The sequence below is a fragment of the Suncus etruscus genome, chromosome 11, assembly GCF_024139225.1.
Source record: "Suncus etruscus isolate mSunEtr1 chromosome 11, mSunEtr1.pri.cur, whole genome shotgun sequence".
In the NCBI taxonomy this organism is placed as follows: Eukaryota; Metazoa; Chordata; class Mammalia; order Eulipotyphla; family Soricidae; genus Suncus; species Suncus etruscus.
This window is the reverse complement of record NC_064858.1, coordinates 960881-982005: the sequence shown is the minus strand read 5'-3', so window position 1 is coordinate 982005 and position 21125 is coordinate 960881. Positions and strand designations below refer to the sequence as shown.

At 42.9% G+C, this 21125-nt stretch overlaps 3 protein-coding genes across 3 annotated transcripts in view; 2 read left to right on the top strand and 1 right to left on the bottom strand.

Annotated features, from left to right (window-relative positions):
• The window catches only part of SNURF (SNRPN upstream open reading frame), a 482133-nt gene that overhangs the window by 96238 nt on the left and 364770 nt on the right, over positions 1-21125 (top strand). The gene's annotated exons all lie outside the window — the stretch shown is intronic.
• MAGEL2 (MAGE family member L2) overlaps positions 1-21125 on the bottom strand; it is a 548609-nt gene that overhangs the window by 506781 nt on the left and 20703 nt on the right. The gene's annotated exons all lie outside the window — the stretch shown is intronic.
• Positions 6204-9252, top strand: MKRN3 (makorin ring finger protein 3). Its single transcript, XM_049783913.1, has 2 exons — positions 6204-7564; positions 7985-9252. The coding sequence occupies exons 1-2, from the start codon at positions 6204-6206 to the stop codon at positions 8208-8210; spliced, it is 1587 nt and encodes a 528-aa protein (XP_049639870.1). The 3' UTR covers positions 8211-9252.

Below are 21125 nucleotides of genomic sequence, written 5' to 3'. Positions count from 1 at the left end.
ATACATTTTATTTACTTTTTAGGAATAATTATTTTGATTCATTATCAGAATCAGACTTCTTCCTTTTGTAATATATTTTTCCAAGCTAAGAAAAGTTCCCTTAACTCATTTTTCCCACCCAAAACACGAGTTTTTATTTAAGTTATCTTCATTACAAATGAAGTATGGCCTACTTTGTGATTTTGGGGGGAGGAAGCCTGTAGATCATTTGTCAATATATTTATTAGTTTACTAACATAAAATTGTTTTTTTTTTGTTTTTTTGTTTGTTTTTTTTGGTTTTTGGGTCTCACCCGGCAGTGCTCAGGAGTTACTCCTGGCTCCATGCTCAGAAGTCACTCCTGGTAAGCACGGGGGACCATATGGGACACCGAGATTCGAACCAATGACCTTTTGCATGAGAGGCAAACGCCTTACCTCCATGCTATCTCTCCGGCCCCCATAAAATTGTTTTATAGTTACAATGTTTATGACTTCTGCCTCAGTATGAGGTTAAGAAGTATAGATGTGTAGAAGTATAGGTCACTTGCCTGGCCTATAGCTGGTCCAGGTTCAACCCTTAGCATATCAAATGGTTCCCTGAACAGTATCAGGAGTGATCCCTGAGAGCAAAGTACAGCTAGATGTGGCCGCCAAACATATATATGTATATATATATTCACATACATTAAATACTCTCTATATTTACATATATATACATATTCATACATATATAGTAGAGATGACTTCAGATCCATGAAATTATTAAGCATCATTGCTTTTGGAGAAAATTGTCAATTGTCTGATGTGTAATTTTTCACACATTCAACTTGATGAGCATCACAATTATATATACACGACAGAAATTAGTTACGTGAATAGAATCCATATCAAAATATTTGAAGATTTGCAATACGCCCTCTGCCATTTCTTATTCAATTACAACCACGCCCTCCAGTGGTCATAAATATTACTTCATTGCTTGGTTTCTCGGCAAGACAGGAGCTGTTTTCTGCTCAATTTGGGGTGCTCAGAGATCAGGGATCACTCCTGGAAAAGCTGTGCGGTGGGGCTGTGCAGTTCTGAGGACTGAACCCAGATGGGCTGTGCAAGGCAAATGCCTTACCCACTCCCCAATCTCTCCTGCCTTTGTGTTGTTACTTAGAGAACACACAAATGTCACAAAGAAATTCCTTCCAACACACAGCTGCTTCACACCTGTTATGTGCATAGGAGGGGGCAGGAGTTCAAAATGTCTAGAATTAGGTGTCAGGCTTGAAATCCTGAATGTACTACTCTATATAAAATGACATTTATCTTGGGAAAATCAATTATTGTCTTTTCTTTTGTGGTCAGTAACGCATTACTACTAACATTATTACCAACTGCTACTGTAGCTGTTGCCATCAGCACTGGCAATGAACTCTCACAGGTTTGGGCCACACCCAGAAAGGCTCAGGGATTACTCCAGGTCCTGTGCTCCAGGATCTGTATGTGACACTGGAGATTAAATGTAGGTCAGCTTTGAGCAAGGTGAGCACCCTACCCACTGTACTATTCTCGGACCCCTGGAGTGCTTTCTTATACTGATGGACAAACTGATTTTTTTAAATGTTCCAACACAATTTCCTCCAGTGTTTGTTCCAAAATCCAAACTCATCAAATTGTACCTCAATGAAGCTGGAGGGAAAAATAACTGCGCTTTAAAACAAAATAATTTTTTCAAAGTACACTTCCGTTGTAGTTATCTGTCTGCAGTGTGTGTAGTAGTTTTACAGGATAGGGGGTCACCCAGAGAAAATGGGAAGTTTGGGGTCACTTCCCCAATACTTGGCCAGTCAGGGTGGTTGGTATTGATTTGCAGAGCAGTTCTGGGGGCTCCCAGGGTCAGACCAGTGGTACTCGCCTCTGAGACTCTAAACTCTACACTGTGTCTGTAGGTCTGCGTGGTTCCTGGGATCAAACTAAGGGATCTACTCGCATGATCGATCACTTGGGTAATCTCTCCCAACCACTGTGGTATTTTTTGGCTCTGATAATTGCTATAGGATTTTATGGGGCACAGAATTCCCCCTGGCTGTTCCTTGGAGACACTGTGGTGCTATTCTGAGGAATTCACATTTGATAAACAACTCAGGAGCAAGAAATAACTCCCAAGGAGGTTCTAATTTTGTGTCTCAGCATCGATGCTCTTCAAGTCACTAATTATTGCAACATCACATTACTGCCTTAAGTATTGGAAAATTGTCTATATTCTTATCAATTACTGGCCATTTCAGAAAAGCTTCTGGTTGCCTCTACAAAATTCAAGAATTCAGCTTTGTACACACTTTTGTGTGGACAGCAAAATTGTCAGATCATAGCCCACCCCTATCTGCAGGGAAATGTTCTTCGGATCTGAGTGGATGCCTAAAATCATAAATTGTTCTGAATTCTGTGTGTGCATCTGAGGAGATATATGTCTGCACATTTATTAAATAACTAATATAGTTTACATTAGGCACAGCAATATGAATAACCATAAAGAAATATTTATGAAACTAGACAACAATAAAATGTGACTATGTTCCTTCCCTTTAAACTGTTTTATTGTATGAATTATTTTCAGACTGGAATTAACACTAAAAATTGGGAAAATGAAACCTTTGAAAAGGGACTACTGTTATGTAAATATATCCTACCTAGTGCTTGTTAAATAATGATCATTCAATTAATTCTTAATTTTCTGCGATCACCCATTAATACTTTCAACACCTTTGATTTATTGCTTGACTTACTGTATTAATTTTGCCTAATTATTTCAGACAGATAATTGTGTAAGCTTTCATTTATAAATAGGTACTAGTTACAGATTTAACCAATCAAAAATAGTAATTTCTTCAATTTTCATTTTTAATGGCTTAAATAATTTATTAATGGAATAAATACAATAATTTCCTGTAAAATTTCAGATTTAGTAGCCTAACCTTGTTCTCAATATAATGTAATTATTTTTAGTATCAATTATTAATAAAACAATACATTTTCATTTTTTGCCCATAATTATATGGGCCTCCTCTATTTTTTGAATGATAAATTTCTTTGACCAGTTACAATCATCCCTTCTGAGGTTATATTTTATTCAATTTCCTTCCAGTATGTTTCTAATTAATTTAGCTTTTCTTTTCCATCCTATTTCTCCGCGATATTCAAACCTTTTTTTATTAATATAAATTGAGGCTATAAAATTTCCTCTAGACACTAGCCTTAGTAAGCGAATTCCACAAATATGCACAGTGAAGACACATTGAAATGCAAAAAAAAATTTATTCTTGAAAGAGAATCAAATGTTTGGAATGTAAAACAAATGTTAGAAACATTAGAAAAAATATCTATGCAAATAATCCCATTTAGATAATCAAGGAGAAAAACAGTTTTTTTAAGGTTGTAAGCAACATTGCAACAGAATTCAGTATATACCTAAGGTAAATACTTTTTAACAGAATGACAATCTTTTTTTTTTTTTTTTACTAACCAAATAAAACATATATGCAGAAAGACACAAAGCTCACATTCTTGGGTCTTGAAAAATACCACTTGTGAGCAGAATGGTTGAGAAAGGTTCTTAAAAGGCTGCTTTGTTACAATACACACAGCCCATCTGTGAGAGAAAGAAAAAGGGACCAAGGGCCACCAGGAATTACACTGGCAGGATAAAAGAATAGCCAGGGTCACGCAGAGCACAGGGTTTTATTAAGCCAGCAGTGAAGACGCCCAAGTGCCGAAGTCTATATAGGTCCTACCCGGTGGGTGGGGATGGAGGGAAGCGGGAATCACAACAAAGACATTGCAGAATTAAAGCAGCCACAGAGCAGACATGCCTGCTGCTTGTGCAAAAAAAAAATAATGAGTTTCTTACACAAGCTATTGAGAATTTCCACATTCCAAAGACTAAAAGACAATACAGTCAACAAAGCAAAGCTCAAATAATCCTCAAAAGCTCAAATAACCACAGAAGACCCTTCTCTGGACACACATAAAACAAAATGAACAGAAAAGGCTCGTGCATGCACCTGCCAACCAAGCAAAGCTTCAAGAACCGCTTCAGCGCTCAAATAATTATAGAAGAGCCCCCCCAGTACTCCAGACAGAAATACAAATCAGGGAACAGAACAGACCAGTGCATGCATGCGAATGCACCTGCCAGCTAAGCAAAGTTTCAAGAGCCATTTTGGCAGCTCACATAACCACAGTCCAGCCATAAATAAAATAAAATCAACAGAAAAAGCATATGCATGCGCCTGCCAATTAAGCAAAGCTTCAAGAACCGCTTTGGCAGCTCAACTAATTATAGAAGAGCCCCCTGCCCCTGGACATAAAAAAAAAAAAAAGCGAACAGAAAAAGCCTGTTCATGTGTGTGCATGTACCCTGTCAACCACGCAAAGTTTCCAGCACCGTTTCAGCAGCTCAAAAAAACATAAAGGAGCCCACCACTCTGGACATAAATAGCACAGAGCTAAGAGAAAAGGCTGTCAACGAAGCAAAGCATCAAGAGTCATTTCGGCAGCTTAAATAACCACAAACGAGACGTAAATAAAATAAAATCAACAGAAAAAGCATGTGCATGTGCCTGCCAACCAAGCAAAGCTTCAAGAAACATTTTAGCAGCTCAAATAATTACAGAAGAGCCCCCAATCGCTGGACATAAATACAAAATAAGCAAACAGAAAAAGCCTGTGCATGCACCTGCCAGCTAAGACATTTCGGCAGCTCAGACGAGCCATAAATAAAAGTAAAATCATATACACGTGCAAGCACCAGCCAAGCAAGCAAAGCTTCCAGAGCCTTTTCGGCAGCTCAAATAACCACAGACGAGCCATTAATAAAACAAAATCAAGAGAAAGCACATGCATGCCCCTGTCAACCAAAGAAAACTTCCAGAACCGCTTCAGCAGCTCAGATTATTGTAAAAGAGTCCCTCAATTCCAGACATAAAAAAAAAAGGCGAACAGAAAAGGCTCGTGCATGCACCTGCCAACCCAATAAAACTTCAAGAAACATTTCAGCAACTCAAATAATTATAGAAGAGCCCCCAGTCACTGAACATAAATAAAAATCAGTGAACAGAAAAAGCCTGTGCATGCACCTGCCAGCTAAGTAAAGTTTCAAGAGCCGATTCAGCAGTTCAGATGAGCCATAAAAAGAAAATCGCATGCACCAGCCAAGCAAGCGAAGCTTCAAGAGCCGTTTCAGCAGCTCAAATAACCACGGACGAGCTGCAAATAAAATAAAGTCAACAGAGAAAGCACATGCATGCGCCCGTCAACCAAACAAAGCAAGCTTCCAGAGCCGCTTCAGCAGCTCGAATGACCATACAAGAGCCCCCAAGCCCCAGACATAAATACAATATTTTAAAAAATCAGCGAACGGAAAAGGCTCGTGCATGCCAACCAAGCAAAGCTTCCAGAGCCGTTTCGGCAGCAAAAATAACCAAGACAAAATCAAGAGAAAAAGCACATGCGCGTGCCTGTCAACCAAACAAAGAACGCTTCCAGAACAGCTTCGGCAGCTCCAATGATCACAGAAGAGCCCCCAAACCCGACAAAAAATAAAATAAAATAAAATCAGCGACCATAAAAGGCTCGTGCATGCGCGTGCATGCACCTGTCAACCAAGCCGAGCATCCGGCACCGTTTCGGCATCTCAGATCACCCCAGAGGAACCGCAAATGAAACAAAAGCAAGAGGAAAAGCACATGCATGCACCTGTCAACCCAAACAAAGCGTCCAGAGCTGTTGGGGCAGCTCCAAAGGCCCAAAAAGAGCCCCCCGCCCGGGCACCCCTAGAACAAAGCCGGCCGACTGACAGCCGAGGCTCCGGCATGCCGCCGCGCATGCTCCCCGCACAAGACCTGGTCTGCATGGCGGCTGCGACTGCGAGCGGCTGCGCTGCGCGACAAAGAGGCGCACAGGAACGCGCGGGAGGACGAGGCGGCGGCGAGCGGGCGTGGTGTGCAGCCGCGGCCGCGCCGGGTGCAGCAGGCGGGCCGGGCCCGGGAGGCATCCCCCGAGGCGGCCGCACGCTTCTCCAGGCCGCCATTCGGCGCCGGCGGACCTGATAGGAAACCGCGTGTGCACCCGCCGGAAGTGTCCGGGCGCGGCGGGCGGGGGCGGAACCAAAGTGGCCGGAAGTGACGCGCGCGGCGGACGGCATTGAGCCGCGCACCGCACCCGGAAGTGCCGTTCATGGCGGCCGCGCCGGCTCGCCGGGAGCCGCCGCGAAGGGTGGCGGCGCCGGGGCCGGTCCCGGGGCCCCCGGGGGCCCCCGTGACCTCCGTGGAAGAGCCTGCAGCTCCCACAGGCCCCCGCCAGGGGGCGGCGGCGCGCCCGTGGGCCACGGTCCCCGCGCGCCGGAGCCCCGCGGGCCCGGAGGGCGTCCCGGGCCCCGAGCCGTTCCGGGCGGCTTCGGGGCGTCCCGCTTGGGCCTCGGGGCCCGGCCGGGGCTCCCGCGTGGTGCCCGGCCGCAGCGGCGGCGGCTGGACGCGCCACATCGTGTGCAGGTACTTCGTGCACGGCCAGTGCAAGGAGGGCGGGGCCTGCCGCTACGCGCACGACGCCCGGGCCGGGCGGGGGTCCGGGGGGGCCCCGGGGAGCCCAGAGGCCGCCGCCGCCTCCGCCCCGGTGGCTCCGGCTGCTCCCGTGGCCCCCGCTGCTCCCGCGGCCCCGGCCCCTGCGCCGCCGCCTGCTCGCCCCGCACGCCCCGCGCCCGCCCCTCGCCCCGCCCAGCCCTGGCCGCCGGGCCCACCGCGTGCACCAGCCGTTGCCAGGGCGACAGGGCCGGGAGGGTGGGGTTGGGGGCAGGCGGCGGCGGCGGCGGGGCTCCCGCAGGGCCCGGGGCGCCCCTACGGCCCTCGCGGCTGGCCTGCCCCCGCCGCCTTCCCCTTCCTCTCCCCCTTCGCCTTCCCCGCCGGCCCCTACCCCGTCCCCTTCCCCTTCCCCGCCCCCGGCCCCCAGGGCCTCCTCCCGCGTCCTCCGCGCCCCCTGAGCGGGCTCGAGCAGATGCAGCCCGTGCAGCCGATGCAGCAGATGCCGCCGCCGCCGCCTCCTCCGCGGGCGCGGCCCCTCTGTCGCGACGCGGCCCTCGGCCAGTGCTTCCGCGGCTACGGCTGCCCCTACGTGCACGGCGACGTGTGCGACATGTGCGGCCAGCAGGCCCTGCACCCGGCCGACGAGCAGCAGCGCGCCGCGCACCGCCGGGCCTGCCTGGACGCGCACGAGCGGGACATGGAGCTCTCGTTCGCCGTGCAGCGCAGCCGGGACCGGGTGTGCGGCATCTGCATGGAGCCCGTGCTGGAGCGCGCCCTGGCCGCGCCGGCCGCCGACTGCCGCTTCGGCATCCTCTCGCACTGCAACCACACCTTCTGCCTGCGCTGCATCCGCCGCTGGCGCACCGCCAAGCAGTTCGAGAACAGGATCATCAAGTCGTGCCCGCAGTGCCGGGTCACGTCCGGCTTCGTCATCCCCAGCCAGTTCTGGGTGGAGGAGGAGGCCGACAAGCAGCGGCTCATCGAGCAGTACAAGGAGGCCCTGCGCACCAAGGCCTGCAGGTATTTCGCGCGGGGCCGGCGCGGCTGCCCCTTCGGAGACCAGTGTTTTTACCAGCACGGGCAGCCCCCGGGTCCCGCCGAGGAGCTTCCAGGCCGGGCGGCCGCGGCCCCCAACCCTCCCGCAGGCGGCCGAGGGCGCGGCGCTGTGGAGCGCGCGGAGCAGGTGGGCGAGGGCCGCGTTCTCATCCGGAGCTGTCGCCCCTGGCTTGTCACGCTTTCGCTAGGTGCTCTGTGGTCTGCGTGTTTCCTTTGGCGGGGAGAGACCCGCGCTCGCTGTGTGCCGCAGCGGGACCGGGTCCTTGGTGTGCTTTGGGGCCTCGATGTGGCATGTGGTCTTGGGGTGCTGACGCTGTCATGGCTGCTGTTCGTTCGTGGTCATAAATGCCTCCATCCTCCTCTCCCCCCTTTCCCGCCCACCAGCCGCTTGAGCCCATCTTTTCCGGAGCCTCCATCATCGCTTCCTCGCCCGTCCATCCCCATTTCTTGGCTCCGAGGATCCGAGTGTTCCCCGGAGTCGCATCTACACCGAAGCCCTCGCCATCATCCCGCCCTGAACGTTGTGGTGGTGGTGAAATGCCCTTATTTGACTGTCCGCTTATGGCTTATCTTGTCATCTCTGTTTCCAACAGGAGTGATTCAGTTGTAGTCTAGTGTTTACAGAATGTCCACCCTCATTTTGAAGCCCCTCGAGAATAAATGGGAGGGTGAAGGGAGAAGGCTGTTTAACCACAAGGAGCTTTGAAATGGACCCTCGCTGTGCTGCTGAGGGGCAGCAGTTCATCTGTTGTTTCCATGTCGTTTCTCCCCTTTCCCCCAACTCCCGTTCCCCCCCCCCCAAGTGCACTTTTTAACTATGTTTACCTCGTAGTCTTGTGTTTTACTTGACCACCACCGGGTGTAGACGTTTACATGTTTTTATCCTGTTTGGCTTGATGTGAAATTATTTCTATCTGGATGTCTATACTTAAGAGTTGTCTCATCTGCGTAAAAGTGTGTTGTAATGGTTATGATGTATTCGAAAAACCTATGTAGATAGTGCAATGCATATGTGTGTTTATGTGATGACGTTAATGCAGAGCTGGCAGCTGAAGGTCCCAGGCTGTGACGTTCCTGAGGCAGTGGCGTGCCCTGTGAAGAATGCCCTCGTCCCACTGACAGCATCTCAGGAGAACTGGGTGCAGTGGCAGACACGGATCATTGTTAAAGAACTTGACAGAATGCAGTAGTGGCCAGTTCTGGGATGGCCCTGATCAGTCACCTCGTCTGTTAACAAGTCCAGAAAAGTGTCTAGGCGTGCTGGGTGGCAGCACTTTTATTCCCCACTGTGACACACAGCAAGATCGGTTCCACCAGTCTTTGTCCTTGGTGCTCTTTATACCTCTAGACATTCCAGGCAAGGCACTACTGACAGAAGTTCTCAGCATACATGCGACAAGTTCTTAGACAGATAGAATAATAAAAACTAGAGAGTAAGAATGAAAAGTTGAAATTACAGGAAAGACCAAAAGGCTGTTGTAATACAGGAAGTTGATAACATTGTTAGTTGAATGAAAATGGTGAAGTGCTGAAAGTCAAAGATGATTATTAAAAGAGACATTAAAATGTTGAAATAGATACTGTTGAAAACAGACCCCTGAACTGTAAGAATTAAGTTCAGAATAAAAGTGATGGAATTGAAAACAGCTAAACCTGATGTGACTGTGACTTTTTAATCATGAATTTCACATTAAGGAAAAAGAAACATTGTTGGAGCTCAATTTTCTCGATGGTGTTATAAATATTAAGTTATAATAGCAGGAGGGTAAAATTATTTCAGTCTTGAATTTATGGACTCTACCAGATATAAAAAACTAGCTAAATAGAAACATATTAATATAACCTTTTAAAAGTTACATTTAGTTACTCTGAGTTTCATGTTTGTGCTTGTGTCTCACCAATACCAAAAAGTTTGGAGTCTCCCACCACCATCTCCATGTTGCTTCCAGTTCCTTATCTTATCCCTCCCACACACCCTTGCTTAGTGTTCCCAGCTTTGTGATCCAGAACCAAGCATCTGTTAGCATTAGATACTTTATGTCCCCCTGTTTTGTTCTCCTGTGCACCTTAGTGGCCAATTTTAATACACCTTTAATAAGTGAGCAAGTGACGAACATGTTGAAGAATCTGCTTCAACAGTGGCTGACTGACCTGTGGAAATGCACCATCTGCGCACTCGTCTCCACCTCCAAGAGTGGAAAGTCCAGTCTGGGGCACCAGGCTGCACCTGTCTATGGAGATGGCCTGTCTGCTGAGGTCCTGATCACTGCTTCAACCCAGGACCCCTGCGTAAAGTACAATCAGTCATCCTGCTGCCCCTCCAGATCCAGATCTTCACCTCTCTTTCGTTTCACTTACCTGCATGGTTCCAAAATACTGTGGACACTAATATATTTTAATATATTTAATAAAATAATAATATATTTTAATATATTTTAATATATTAATATATTTTAATATATTAATATATTTTAATATATTAATATTTACATGATTGAGCCCTAATTAGTCAGTCAGTGAACATTGAACATGTATGGGGTCCATCTCTGGATTCAAGAAAGTGTATAGAGGGTTCAGTACACAGTATACTCTGGGTTTCCAGGTATCCATTGCGGCACTGTAGACATCCCCCAAAGGTCAGGAGGATTCTGCTCTATTTGTTTTTTATATCCTGTGGAAGTGACATGAGGATACGAAAGGAAATTTCCTGTTCTTAAAGTTATGATCCAGAGATAGAAATCTGGGGCCAACAAGTAGAACTCAGTTTGTGCCTTCACCCCACATCTGTGACCAGGTGGAGATGTGCCTTCTGACTGGAAACAGTGTCACTCAGGCAAGAGAAGCAGAGGGGACCAGACACCCCCTAGGGTTGGGAGCTGGCAGCAATTAGTTCCTGAGGCTTCTGAATGTGCTTTGATTTTTGGGGGTGGTGCTTATTTGCCTTTTAGAATCTTTTAAAGAATTTTTGTTTTAGGGCTCCATACCCAGTGATACTCAGGGCTCTTTTAGGTTCACTTCTGACAGGCCTTAAGGGACCATGTGGGGTTCCAGGGATTAATTGGGGTCACTGCAAAGCAAATGACCACTTGTACTGTTGTCCTGGCCCCTTTTTTTTGTTTTGTTTTTGTCTTTTAGTTGTTATCAGACAGTGCTCAGGAGATACTTCTGACTCAGTGCATGGACTTTGTTCCCAGGGCTCAGGGACTAGAGACTACGTTGGCTTCCTGCATTCAGAGCCTGTGCTCAGCTCTTAGGGATGGTTTCCTGGGTTTATATCATGCCATTCCCTTCCTTGCTGGTTTTCTGAGTTTGCACCTCACCCTGTTTCACTGGTATCTTTGCCTTATTATTTTGCTCTTGATACGTCTTATTCAAAGAATCTAAAGCAGTGGTCCTCAAACTATGGCCCGTGGGCCACATATTGTATTTGTATGTTTTGTTTCTTCATTGCAAAATAAGATCTATGCAGTGTGCATAAGAATTTGTTCATAAGTTTTGTTTTTACTATAGTCAGACCCTCCAATGGTCTGAGGGACAATGAACTGGCCCCCTGTTTAAAAAGTTTGAGGATCCCTGCCAATACAGGACCCCTGAATTCTAAAGGCTACAAATATCTCTTCTCACTGCCCAACAGGGTGAGTGAGTCTAAGGAAACTCAAGGCTGTGTGTGCCACTAAGGCTGCTCCGGTCTCAGAGGGAAGAGGATGTACATGAACAGCCACAGCCAGGCCCAGTGGTGGCTTCCTCAAAGACTGCTGTGCCAAGTCTCCAAAAGTTACAGGGATGGGGGCATGTCTAAGTGGTAAAATGCATCATGTAAAATACATGATCTCCAGCAAAACAAAGTCAAAATTGATTTAAAATTTAGCTATAGGTAGTTGGTGAAAGTGAATGTGGAGGTTTTAAGCCAAATCTGAAAAATGGTGGAAAATCTTCTAATGCACATTGGCCACTTCTGTGAAGCACCCTATTTCTTATTTCTAAATTTTAACCTTGGATCCAAGAATCATAGGAGATAGAAAATAAAGCGAGACAAAGACTGGCAGGTGATAAAATACTTTTTGTATATTTTTGCAGGGGATAGAGGGGCCATAGAAAGTATGATTGGAATTCTTATTGTTGTCATGTCTGGGGCCGGTACTTAAATGACTTGTGCCTCAGTTTCTTCATACAAGAAATGGGTGCAGCAGTGCAAGATTGGCGATGTGTGTAAGAACTGATGTGATCTCAATGAAGGATGTAAAACACAGGTGCCTGATTTTAAAGTGGACATCTGGAAAGTAAGGTTTGTGGGTTGAGGAAAACTGGCCCTAGAATTAACACTTCACCATGTTTTTCTCTTTGGGAGTTCTTTGGAACTTGTGTGAAGGTAATACTATTGTTTTATTATTATTTTGTTAGGAAAGGGGCACTTTATGTACCAACACAAAAGCTTATTATTTTCCCCAATAAAAACTATTCAGTGACTCTGAGCCTGTGACCATCATTTCCTGAAAATACAGAAAGCACAACAGTGCCAGGGACAGCTGTGTCCAGAGGGATTGCTCTGGATAAGGTTTTTTGTTAAAACTTGGGCTTTTTCAACAGTTTACTCAGTAAGAGGCTAAATAATTGGTGTCATAGGACCAAAAAGATAGGACAGTAGGTAAGGTGCTTGTTTTACAGGTGGCTCTCCTGGGGTTCCATCCCTGATGCCCCATAAAGTCCTCCCAAACCCAACAAGGAGTGTCGCCTGAGTGCTTAGCCAGGAGTAAGCCCTGAGCATCACTTGATGTCCTCCCCCCCCACACAAAAAAAAAACCCACATACACAGAGAAAATAGTGATATCAGGACCACTGAGTGGCGCCAGAGTTACAAAGACGGTGGCCTCCAGTTGGAACAAAGGAACAAGGGGAACTTTACTCACAGGCTCAGGCTTCGGGGAGGGGGTGGGTGCAGAGCTTTTGTTCACGGGGAATTTGGATCCTCCTCACTTCAGGAGAAGGCGAGCCAGAGCCGGTCTCACTGGCAGCTGCAGGAACTCTTTGTCGAAAATGAATGGGCCCCGTGCTCCCTTTCCTGAGAAGTGGAAACAGTGGAATCCCATGCTGCAGATTCGCACAGCAAACCCCCGTGATAGAGAGGGAAATGTGTCCAGCCCCCAAGATTCTGCTACAGGGTCCACTGCACTTTGTGAATGTTTCGGGCTGTTTATTTACACACCGGAATACAACACCTCTTTGTGTGGGATGGACTTGGGGTGGAGATGGAGAAAGGCATTTTGGGGAAGATCCCCCAAAATAAGTGAACACGTTAGAAGTTTTGCTAAAGACATGGTTTTCTGAGGTTGATTGATACTGATAATATTTGACTGTGTCTAATGTTACAATGAACCTGTCAACTTGAGAAATTGATAGTATAGGAAGCATACTCCAGTGGCAGAATAACAATAAACATATCCAGATGAAAGTATTAACACCTCTCCTTAAAAGTAACTTTAGGAAGAATGATTCAAACTCATTTAATCTGATAGAATAAGAAAACGGAAAATTGTATGCAGTATAAGCTACAGATTACAACTGGATTTAAAGTAAAACTCTAATTTTATCTGCTACTCTACATTTTCCAAAGACACACATCACAGGATTAAATAGGTATCCAAATCTGTAACCTTTAAGGAAATGACAAAGCACATACAGAAATGCACATAGATAAGAATTAAGGGCTGGAAATAATTAAGAAATGGAAAGCCTTAAGGTAGAGAATATGAAAATACAAAAGTGATTCTTTGAAAAAGTTAGCAGATACAAAGTTAACTAAAAAGAGAAAGTTCAGAAAAAATAGCAAATTATAAGTAAGTAATAAAAATTACCAAGAATTCAGGTAAATTCTCGATAAACTGATGCAAATGTGCTTGAAAATATGAAATATATTTTTAACAAACTTTTTCTAGCTTTCGCCAGAGAGATAGCATGGAGATAAGGTGTTTGCCTTGCATGCATAAGGGTGGTGGTTCAAATCCCGGCATCCCATTTGGTCCCCCCAGCCTGCCAGGAGTGATTTCTAAGCATAGAGCCAGGAGTAACCCTGAGCACCGCCGGGTGTGACCCAAAACAAAACAAAACAAAAAGAATTCCAAAAGTGAGGGGCCGGAGAGATAGCATGGAGGTAAGGTGTTTGCCTTTCATACAGGAGGTCATCGGTTTGAATCCCGGCGTCCCATATGGTCCCCCGTGCCTGCCAGGAGCAATTTTTGAGCCTGGAGCCAGGAATAACCCCTGAGTACTGCCGGGTGGGACCCAAAAACCACACACACACAAAAATTTCTAGTTTTCATCTAGAATGAAAAATAAGTTGATTATTAATGAAAATTTCAAGTAGACAGAACTATAAGTAATATTCTCCACTCTTCAAATAAGAACCGAAGGTATTTACTTCATAATTTTGGTTAGGCCCTCTAAATACATTAAAATGTCTAAATAAACCATTCTAATGGTGACAACAAGTCAGGTTCATTTACTATAAATAGCACATAACCTTATCATCAGAATGTTACCATTGTAAGTCTACATAAAGACCAGTAGGGGTCAGTCTCGTTTATAAATATTGGTGCCTAAGACTAAAACACTGAAAAATAGAAAATACCAGAGAAGGACAGAATATATTCCAGTGAAAAGAATGACCAACATGAGAAAACATTGTGCCTCAATTTAACAAAATAAATCAGATTTTCATAGTCACATCTAAAAATAGGAAATGTAACTAAGAAATGAAAGTAAAATTAAAAGATTAAAAACTTAAAAGAAAAATTGAATATAAAAACTGGTTTATTTATACAATTTTAGAGCATTTAAACTGTTGTCTCTATTTTAAAGCTGAAGGTAAAATTAAACTCATGTAATGAAAGAATGCACAAAAGAGAGATGATTCTATTAAAGAAAACAAAAAGAAAATTCATATAAGTGCAAAAGCATACTTTACTATATCATTAATTATTTGCTGAAAATACATTAAAATCTTGCCTACCATTCAGCATATCCAGAAAGATTTCATCAAGGCATAGTTGCATTGGAATTTTTTAGTTATTAAAGAATCAATCTCATAGTTATTAAAGAACCAATCACATCAGTGCTATTTTACACAATTCAGAAATTAGAAAATGTATAGAGTTTCAGTTATGTGTTTTTTCTTTTATTTTTCATAGTTACTAGAAAAACACAGTTTTATTACTTTATAAGTGTTAGGAATAAGATGCAATGATTTAATCTATGTGTATATATTGCAAAATGATTGTTCCAATATCATCAGCTTCTCAGTTACAAATTCTTGTTTGGTTGAGAACTTTTGAATTTTTATTTATAGGCCAATCCCAATTGTACTTAGAACTTACTTCTGTTCTGTGCAGGGATTACTCATTAAGGAGTTGGGAAACCATATGGGATGCTCAGGATTAAACCTGGTTCAGATGAGTACAATATAGTACAACCATTCTATACTCTCTCTCTCTCTCTGGCCTTCTATAACTTTTAAAATTCAGGTTATCCACATCTTTCGACAGTTGACATGGAATGTCAACTATATATAGTCCCCATATAGTTTGACAGTGTGTCCTTTATGGTGTTCTTTATTTCCCCCCACCTTACTCCTAACTTGAATTTTATCTCTTCTGGCCCCCCTTCACCTTTATTTTCAACCTCCTTCCAGCCCTTAGGAGCCATTTGTCTATTGTTTCCATAAAATTGTATTTTTTAGATTCTCTATATTAAGTGAGAACATATCTCAGCAACTGGAACAAGCATTCGAGAAGACGAGAACAAGTTGTGGAAGTAGAGTCATCCTTAGTATCCAGCCAGCCCAGCCTCTAAATATGACTCCCTTCAAGTCCCTTGTAAATTGATCCTATCCAGTCATTCTTTTTCAAACTTATTTTTTATTAATTGGGTATATTGAATGCAAAAAAAAGAGACCATCCCAATTTTCAGGATTTGTATTTTTCTTTTTTATTTCGTTTCTGGACAGTGTCATCAGGTCCACCAGTTGTGGTAAATTACAGGGTTTCTCTTTAATTACAGATTAATAGTAGTCCATTTACTAACCTAATTCATATCAAATAACAGCCTGATCATACATAAATATGATTATACTTTTGAAGAACTACACACAAACAAAAAACCGAATTAGTTGAGATGACGATAAAATACTTGAGCATTTTTTTGTTGCTGTTTTGGTTTTGGGATCACACTCAACAGTGCTCTGGGCTTACTCCTGATTCCTCAGGGAATCACTCCTGGTGGTTCTCAGGGAATCATCTGGGGTACGGGGGAATCGAACCCAGGTCAACTGTGTACAAGGCAAACATGCTACCCTTACTATCTCTTTGGTCCAAGAATTTTTACTAAATAATTAGAATAAATATAATTAAAGGAAAAGAATCAGTACTTAAGAAGTCAGTCCTGGGAGCCAGAGAGATAGCATGGAGGTAGTGTTTGCCTTACATGCAGAAGGATGGTGATTCGAATCCCGGCATCCCATATGGTCCCCCAAGCCTGCTAGGAGCGATTTCTGAGTGTAGAGCCAAGATTAACCCTTGAGCGCTGCTGGGTGTGACCCAAAAACCAAAACAAAAACATAAAAAAGTAAGTCAATCCATTGGAAAAATTGCTTTTAAATAACATTCAAATACCTTGAATGTGTGGTGATCTGAAGACAAAAACATCATTCTGAGTAGAAAATGTGTTGTATGCTGAAAATACGCAACTACCTGGAAAATCTCAGAAAATCATGATTCAAGGAATAAGTTCTACCTTTAAAATTAGAGCATATATGGAAGATATCATGAAGGTTCACTTATAGAGAAACAAAAAGTTAAAGTGCATGTGAGGACCAGGATTCAGGATTCATATATATGAGACTTTGGCACATAATGTCAATTCATGGCACCACATAAAAATGTTCAAGAACTTCTTAAATTCTGTATCTCCTGATGATTCAATAAAAATATTCAAGAAACTTTAAAATTTATTTTAAAAATTAAGTGCATAGAAATAAACTTAAACCTGATCAAAGTTGTAAAAACATTTACAATTCAGATATGTATGAAAATCCATGTTAATAAATTTGGTGTGGAGATTTAACAGTATTTACCAATTCTCAAAGTACATTTGTGTAGTTGACATATGACATTAGTAGTTCTGTGGAGTTCAGGTTTGTAATCTACCTCCTTTCTCAAATTCATATGTTGAAATTTCTATCCCCAGTGTGATGGCAATAGGAAATTTGTCCCAAGGGTGGGACCTGTGTGGGTTAGTGCCTTTGTAAGAAAAGGGAGGAAAGAACAACAGTGTGAATATGGGGAGAAAGGGACTCTCATTCACTACTAGGGGGAATGTTAATTGGTCCAGCCTTAATGTAAAACACCTAAAATTGAGCTCCTATATGACCTGGCAATACCTCTCCTGGGAATATACCCTAGGAGCTCAAAAACTCAACGCAGAAAAGGCTTCTGCTGCACTCCTATGTTTATTGTAGCACTTTTCACAATAGCCAGAATCTGGAAACAATCCAAGTGCCCAAGAACAGATGAGTGAACAAACTAGGGTACATCAACGCAGTGGAATACTATGTAACTGTTAGGAAAATTAAGTCATGAAATTTGATTATCCAGAGATGGATATGGAGTATAGTATCATGCTAAGTGAAATGAGTCAGGGAGAGGAATAGCCATAGAATGGTCACAGTTATTTGTGGGATATTTAAAAAAAAAACTATGGTAATAATACTCAAAGACAATAGAGACTAGGATCAGGAGGACCAGTAGGAACCTTGCCACAAATAGTGGGAGAGAGCAGAGAGGGCAGAGTCACTATGACAATGAGAGTTGGAAATGATTGGTCTTGGCAAAAACTGGGTGTAGGAAAGAGGAAAGTGGTAGGTATGGTACTGCTTCATTTAAAAGTATTGCAAACCACAGTGTCTAAAGGAAAAAAGAAGAAAAGAGAGAAGAAAAGTGTCATAGAGGCAGATTGTGGGCACAGGAGGGTGGGAGGGAAACTGGTGGCAAAAAATACGCACGATGAAGGGATGGGTGTTGGAACATTGTGTGACTGACAGTCACGAACAATTTATGACTTTATTTCACAGTGATTAAATTTAAACATTTATTAAATGAAAAAAGAGGGATGGGAGGAAGTGTCTTTCTAAGACTAGGAAGACCCTACTATAATACGAGCACCTGCAAACCAGATAGTGGGCCCTGATGAAGACATTCAGGAAACCAGCACCTGAGCCTGAGACCTCCAGCCTCCAGAAATGGGACGTTCATTTGTTACTTAAGTTGCCCAGACTCTTCTCTTAAAGCAAAATAAACACAAAGATAGGTATGAGGACATCACGAAAACTGAAGGAAAGGAAAAGCAAATACACCTTCAGTGGCATTTTACATGAAGAAAGGAGGGGAAAGCCCATAGGTACCCATGAATTAAAATTTTTTTTTAAAATTAAAAATTAGAATTAAAAAAGTACTAACCAATCTTGGATGTAACTAAATATCTGCCTTTCTTGATCTTGAAATACATAAGTAGGAAAAGTGATATATTGGTATTCACATTGGTCGAAAAGATTCAGGAATGAGCACATACCTATTGGAGTGGAATTGTGAAAAGTTATATCGTAAAAACCTTACAAGTGATCCTGCAAAGTGTGTTGGGTGAACTCAGGAACCATTGAGAACACGAATAACATGAGGCTCAGATCCAGTACATTTCACCAATAAAACTTCCATTTATATCTAAATTTCTAATGTAAATATGAAACTTAGAACAGAGAACACAAAGTAAACACTAAAGTCAAAATGTCTTTCTAAATTTTGACATCCTCTTAGCAACTTCCTGGAGTAAATGCTGTGCCTGGGTTCCAAGATAAATTATCTCATTTCACCCTCAACCTCTTAGTATCATCACTAATGCTCTTTCTAGAACTGAGGATAACTTATGATAAGCAAGACTAAGATATGGGCCTTGAGCCTAAATGTTGGTGACAACTACCTCCAGACCTGGAGTCCTCATCCTCTGTGCTGCCTTGCAAATTTGACCCCATAAAAAGAGCCTTATGGTGGCTAAAGAGAAACTACAATGGTTAGGTCATTTGCCTTGCACATGGCTGACTTGAGTTCATTCTCCAGTTTGAGTCCTGCCAGGAGTGATCTCTCAGTGTAAGATCTCTTAAGAGCCAGGTGTAAGGTCTGAGCTGGGTGTGTCCCTGAAACAAAAACAAGAAACAGATTATTTTCTTATGAATAAGACTGGAAGAAACACCCAGAAACACAACAGAGGATTTCAAGAAACAGGGCAAGAGAGTTTTTTCATGATATGTAAAATTATCCAATGAAACAAAAGATGAACAACTATAAAAAAGTGACAGAAAGTTGAATTGACTTTGCCCAGGAAACAGAATGCAAATTGTTGCAGAGAGGAAAAAGTTGTCACGCATCACAGATAATGATGCTTATTAAAACTGCACAGAACTTTCATGATTTTTCAATTTATCAAAGACCCCAGCATTTGAAATCACACTTGAATGAGCGCTGGGGGAATTAGAACTCGTGAAGATTGCTTGTCTAAGTGCACTTCCCACTCAGAAAAATAGGAGAATGTCAGTCACATCACAAATTCACATCTATACATATACTCTCCTTCACTAAAATTGTTTATTTAAATATAACTTAATGACAATCTTCAGCACATGTTAAATGTTAAATGAGTCAAATACAAATATGTTCAGTGCAACATCTTTTCTAGCAGTAGATGATTAGAAATGACTAAAAAGGACCAGAAACTGTAGGCAACTAGTGAAAATATGGCATAGATATATTTGTAGTGTACAATCAAGACACTTCTAAAAAGTAAATATATCCCCCCCCAAAAGCCTGAGAAACAGGTTGACCTGGAAGTTAAGATGTTTATAGAATGATATAATTTGTTTATAAATTGTAAATATGATAGTTTTAACTATAAAACCAGAATTATATATGTACATATATAATTTTATTTGCTGTCTTTGCTTATGTGTGCATAAAAGTGACCTAGAACATCCTTTGTATATGTTGGGATACTTATATATAATATGTATCCTTTCGGTAGGAATATGTGAATTACATATGTATTCATATATGTACCTATATAAAATATATTAAGTAAACACATGATAATACACAATGATGCATGCGTGTGTAAAATAAATATATAATTGAACATTTAATGTCATCAGTTGATTTGGAGTGTGGGTTGTGTGAACAGAAGCTGCCAACATTATTAATTAGACTCTGATGATAGATTAATTTGTTTCATCCCAATATATACAATATTCTCAGTGTAAAGATTCTGCAATTACTATGAGCCATCACCATGGTAACATTGCTGCAGATCATCACTATGGTAACAGAGCTTCTGCTGATCACTATGGCAACGGAGTTCATCTAGCACTATGACAACTAGCATGATTCCATTTCCACCAAGTAGATAAATAGATTGACTTATTTGGCCTAATGTCCACTTTGGCAACTAGTCTTCAGTTCATAACTCTGAGACATAGGTCTTCATACACAATATTGGTTGTTTTTGTGTGCCTCTGTAAATACGTTTTTTCCTCGTTGAAAGGTTATTGAAATATAACGCAAAAGTTGGCAAAAGTGAATTAGAAAATAATCAGTGAGGACCCAGAGCCATAGCACACACATCTTTAAGACTTTTGTCTTGCAGACATCTGACCTGGGTTTGATCCTCGACATCCCATATGGTCCTCCAAGCCTGCCAGGAGTGATTCCTGAGCATAGAACCAGAAGTAAGCCCTGAGAACCACCGGGTGTAACCCAACAACCAAAAGATATAAAATAATCAGCCAGCAAGAGAAGGTGGCCATAGAGCAGACAGGACAACAACTGACAATCTTGGGAAATAAACCCAAGAAATTCGAAGGAAAGAATTTCTAGATCCATGGATAAAGAAGTTAATTTTAAGACAAAGATGGGTTTTTTTTTTGTTTGTTTGTTTGTTTTATTTTGGTTTTTGGGCCACACCCAGTGTTGCTCAGGGGTTACTCCTGGCTGTCTGCTCAGAAATAGGTCCTGGCAGGCACGGGGGACCATATGGAACACCGGGATTGAACCAACCACCTTTGGTCCTGGATCGGCTGCTTGCAAGGCAAACACCGCTGTGCTATCTCTCTGGGCCCAAGACAAAGATGTTAATAGAGAAAATGGGACTTTTTTTCTTTGGTTTTGGGGCCACACCCAGTGACGCTCAGAGGTTTCTCCTGGCTCTGTGCTCAGAAATCGTTCCTGGCTTGGGAGACTGTAGGGAATACTGGGGGATCTAACCCAGGTCCTTTCTGGCTAAGCTCCATCTACAAGGCAAACACCCTACCACTGCGCTATCACTCTGGCCCCCAAACTGGACATTTTTAATGAACCAGAAGTTAAGAACATCTAAAGGTTTATTGTAGTTATATAGCCTCAGAAAATATAAATAAAAATGAAATAATATAGGAAGT

What these genes read in the sequence shown, in the direction of transcription:
- MKRN3 (XM_049783913.1), top strand. Translation starts at nt 6,204, where the DNA reads ATGGCGGCCGCGCCGGCTCGCCGGGAGCCGCCGCGAAGGGTGGCGGCG. An exon ending in CTGCGCACCAAGGCCTGCAG is followed by an intron (nt 7,565 to 7,984) that starts GTATTTCGCGCG and finishes CCCGCCCACCAG; the next exon opens with CCGCTTGAGCCCATCTTTTC.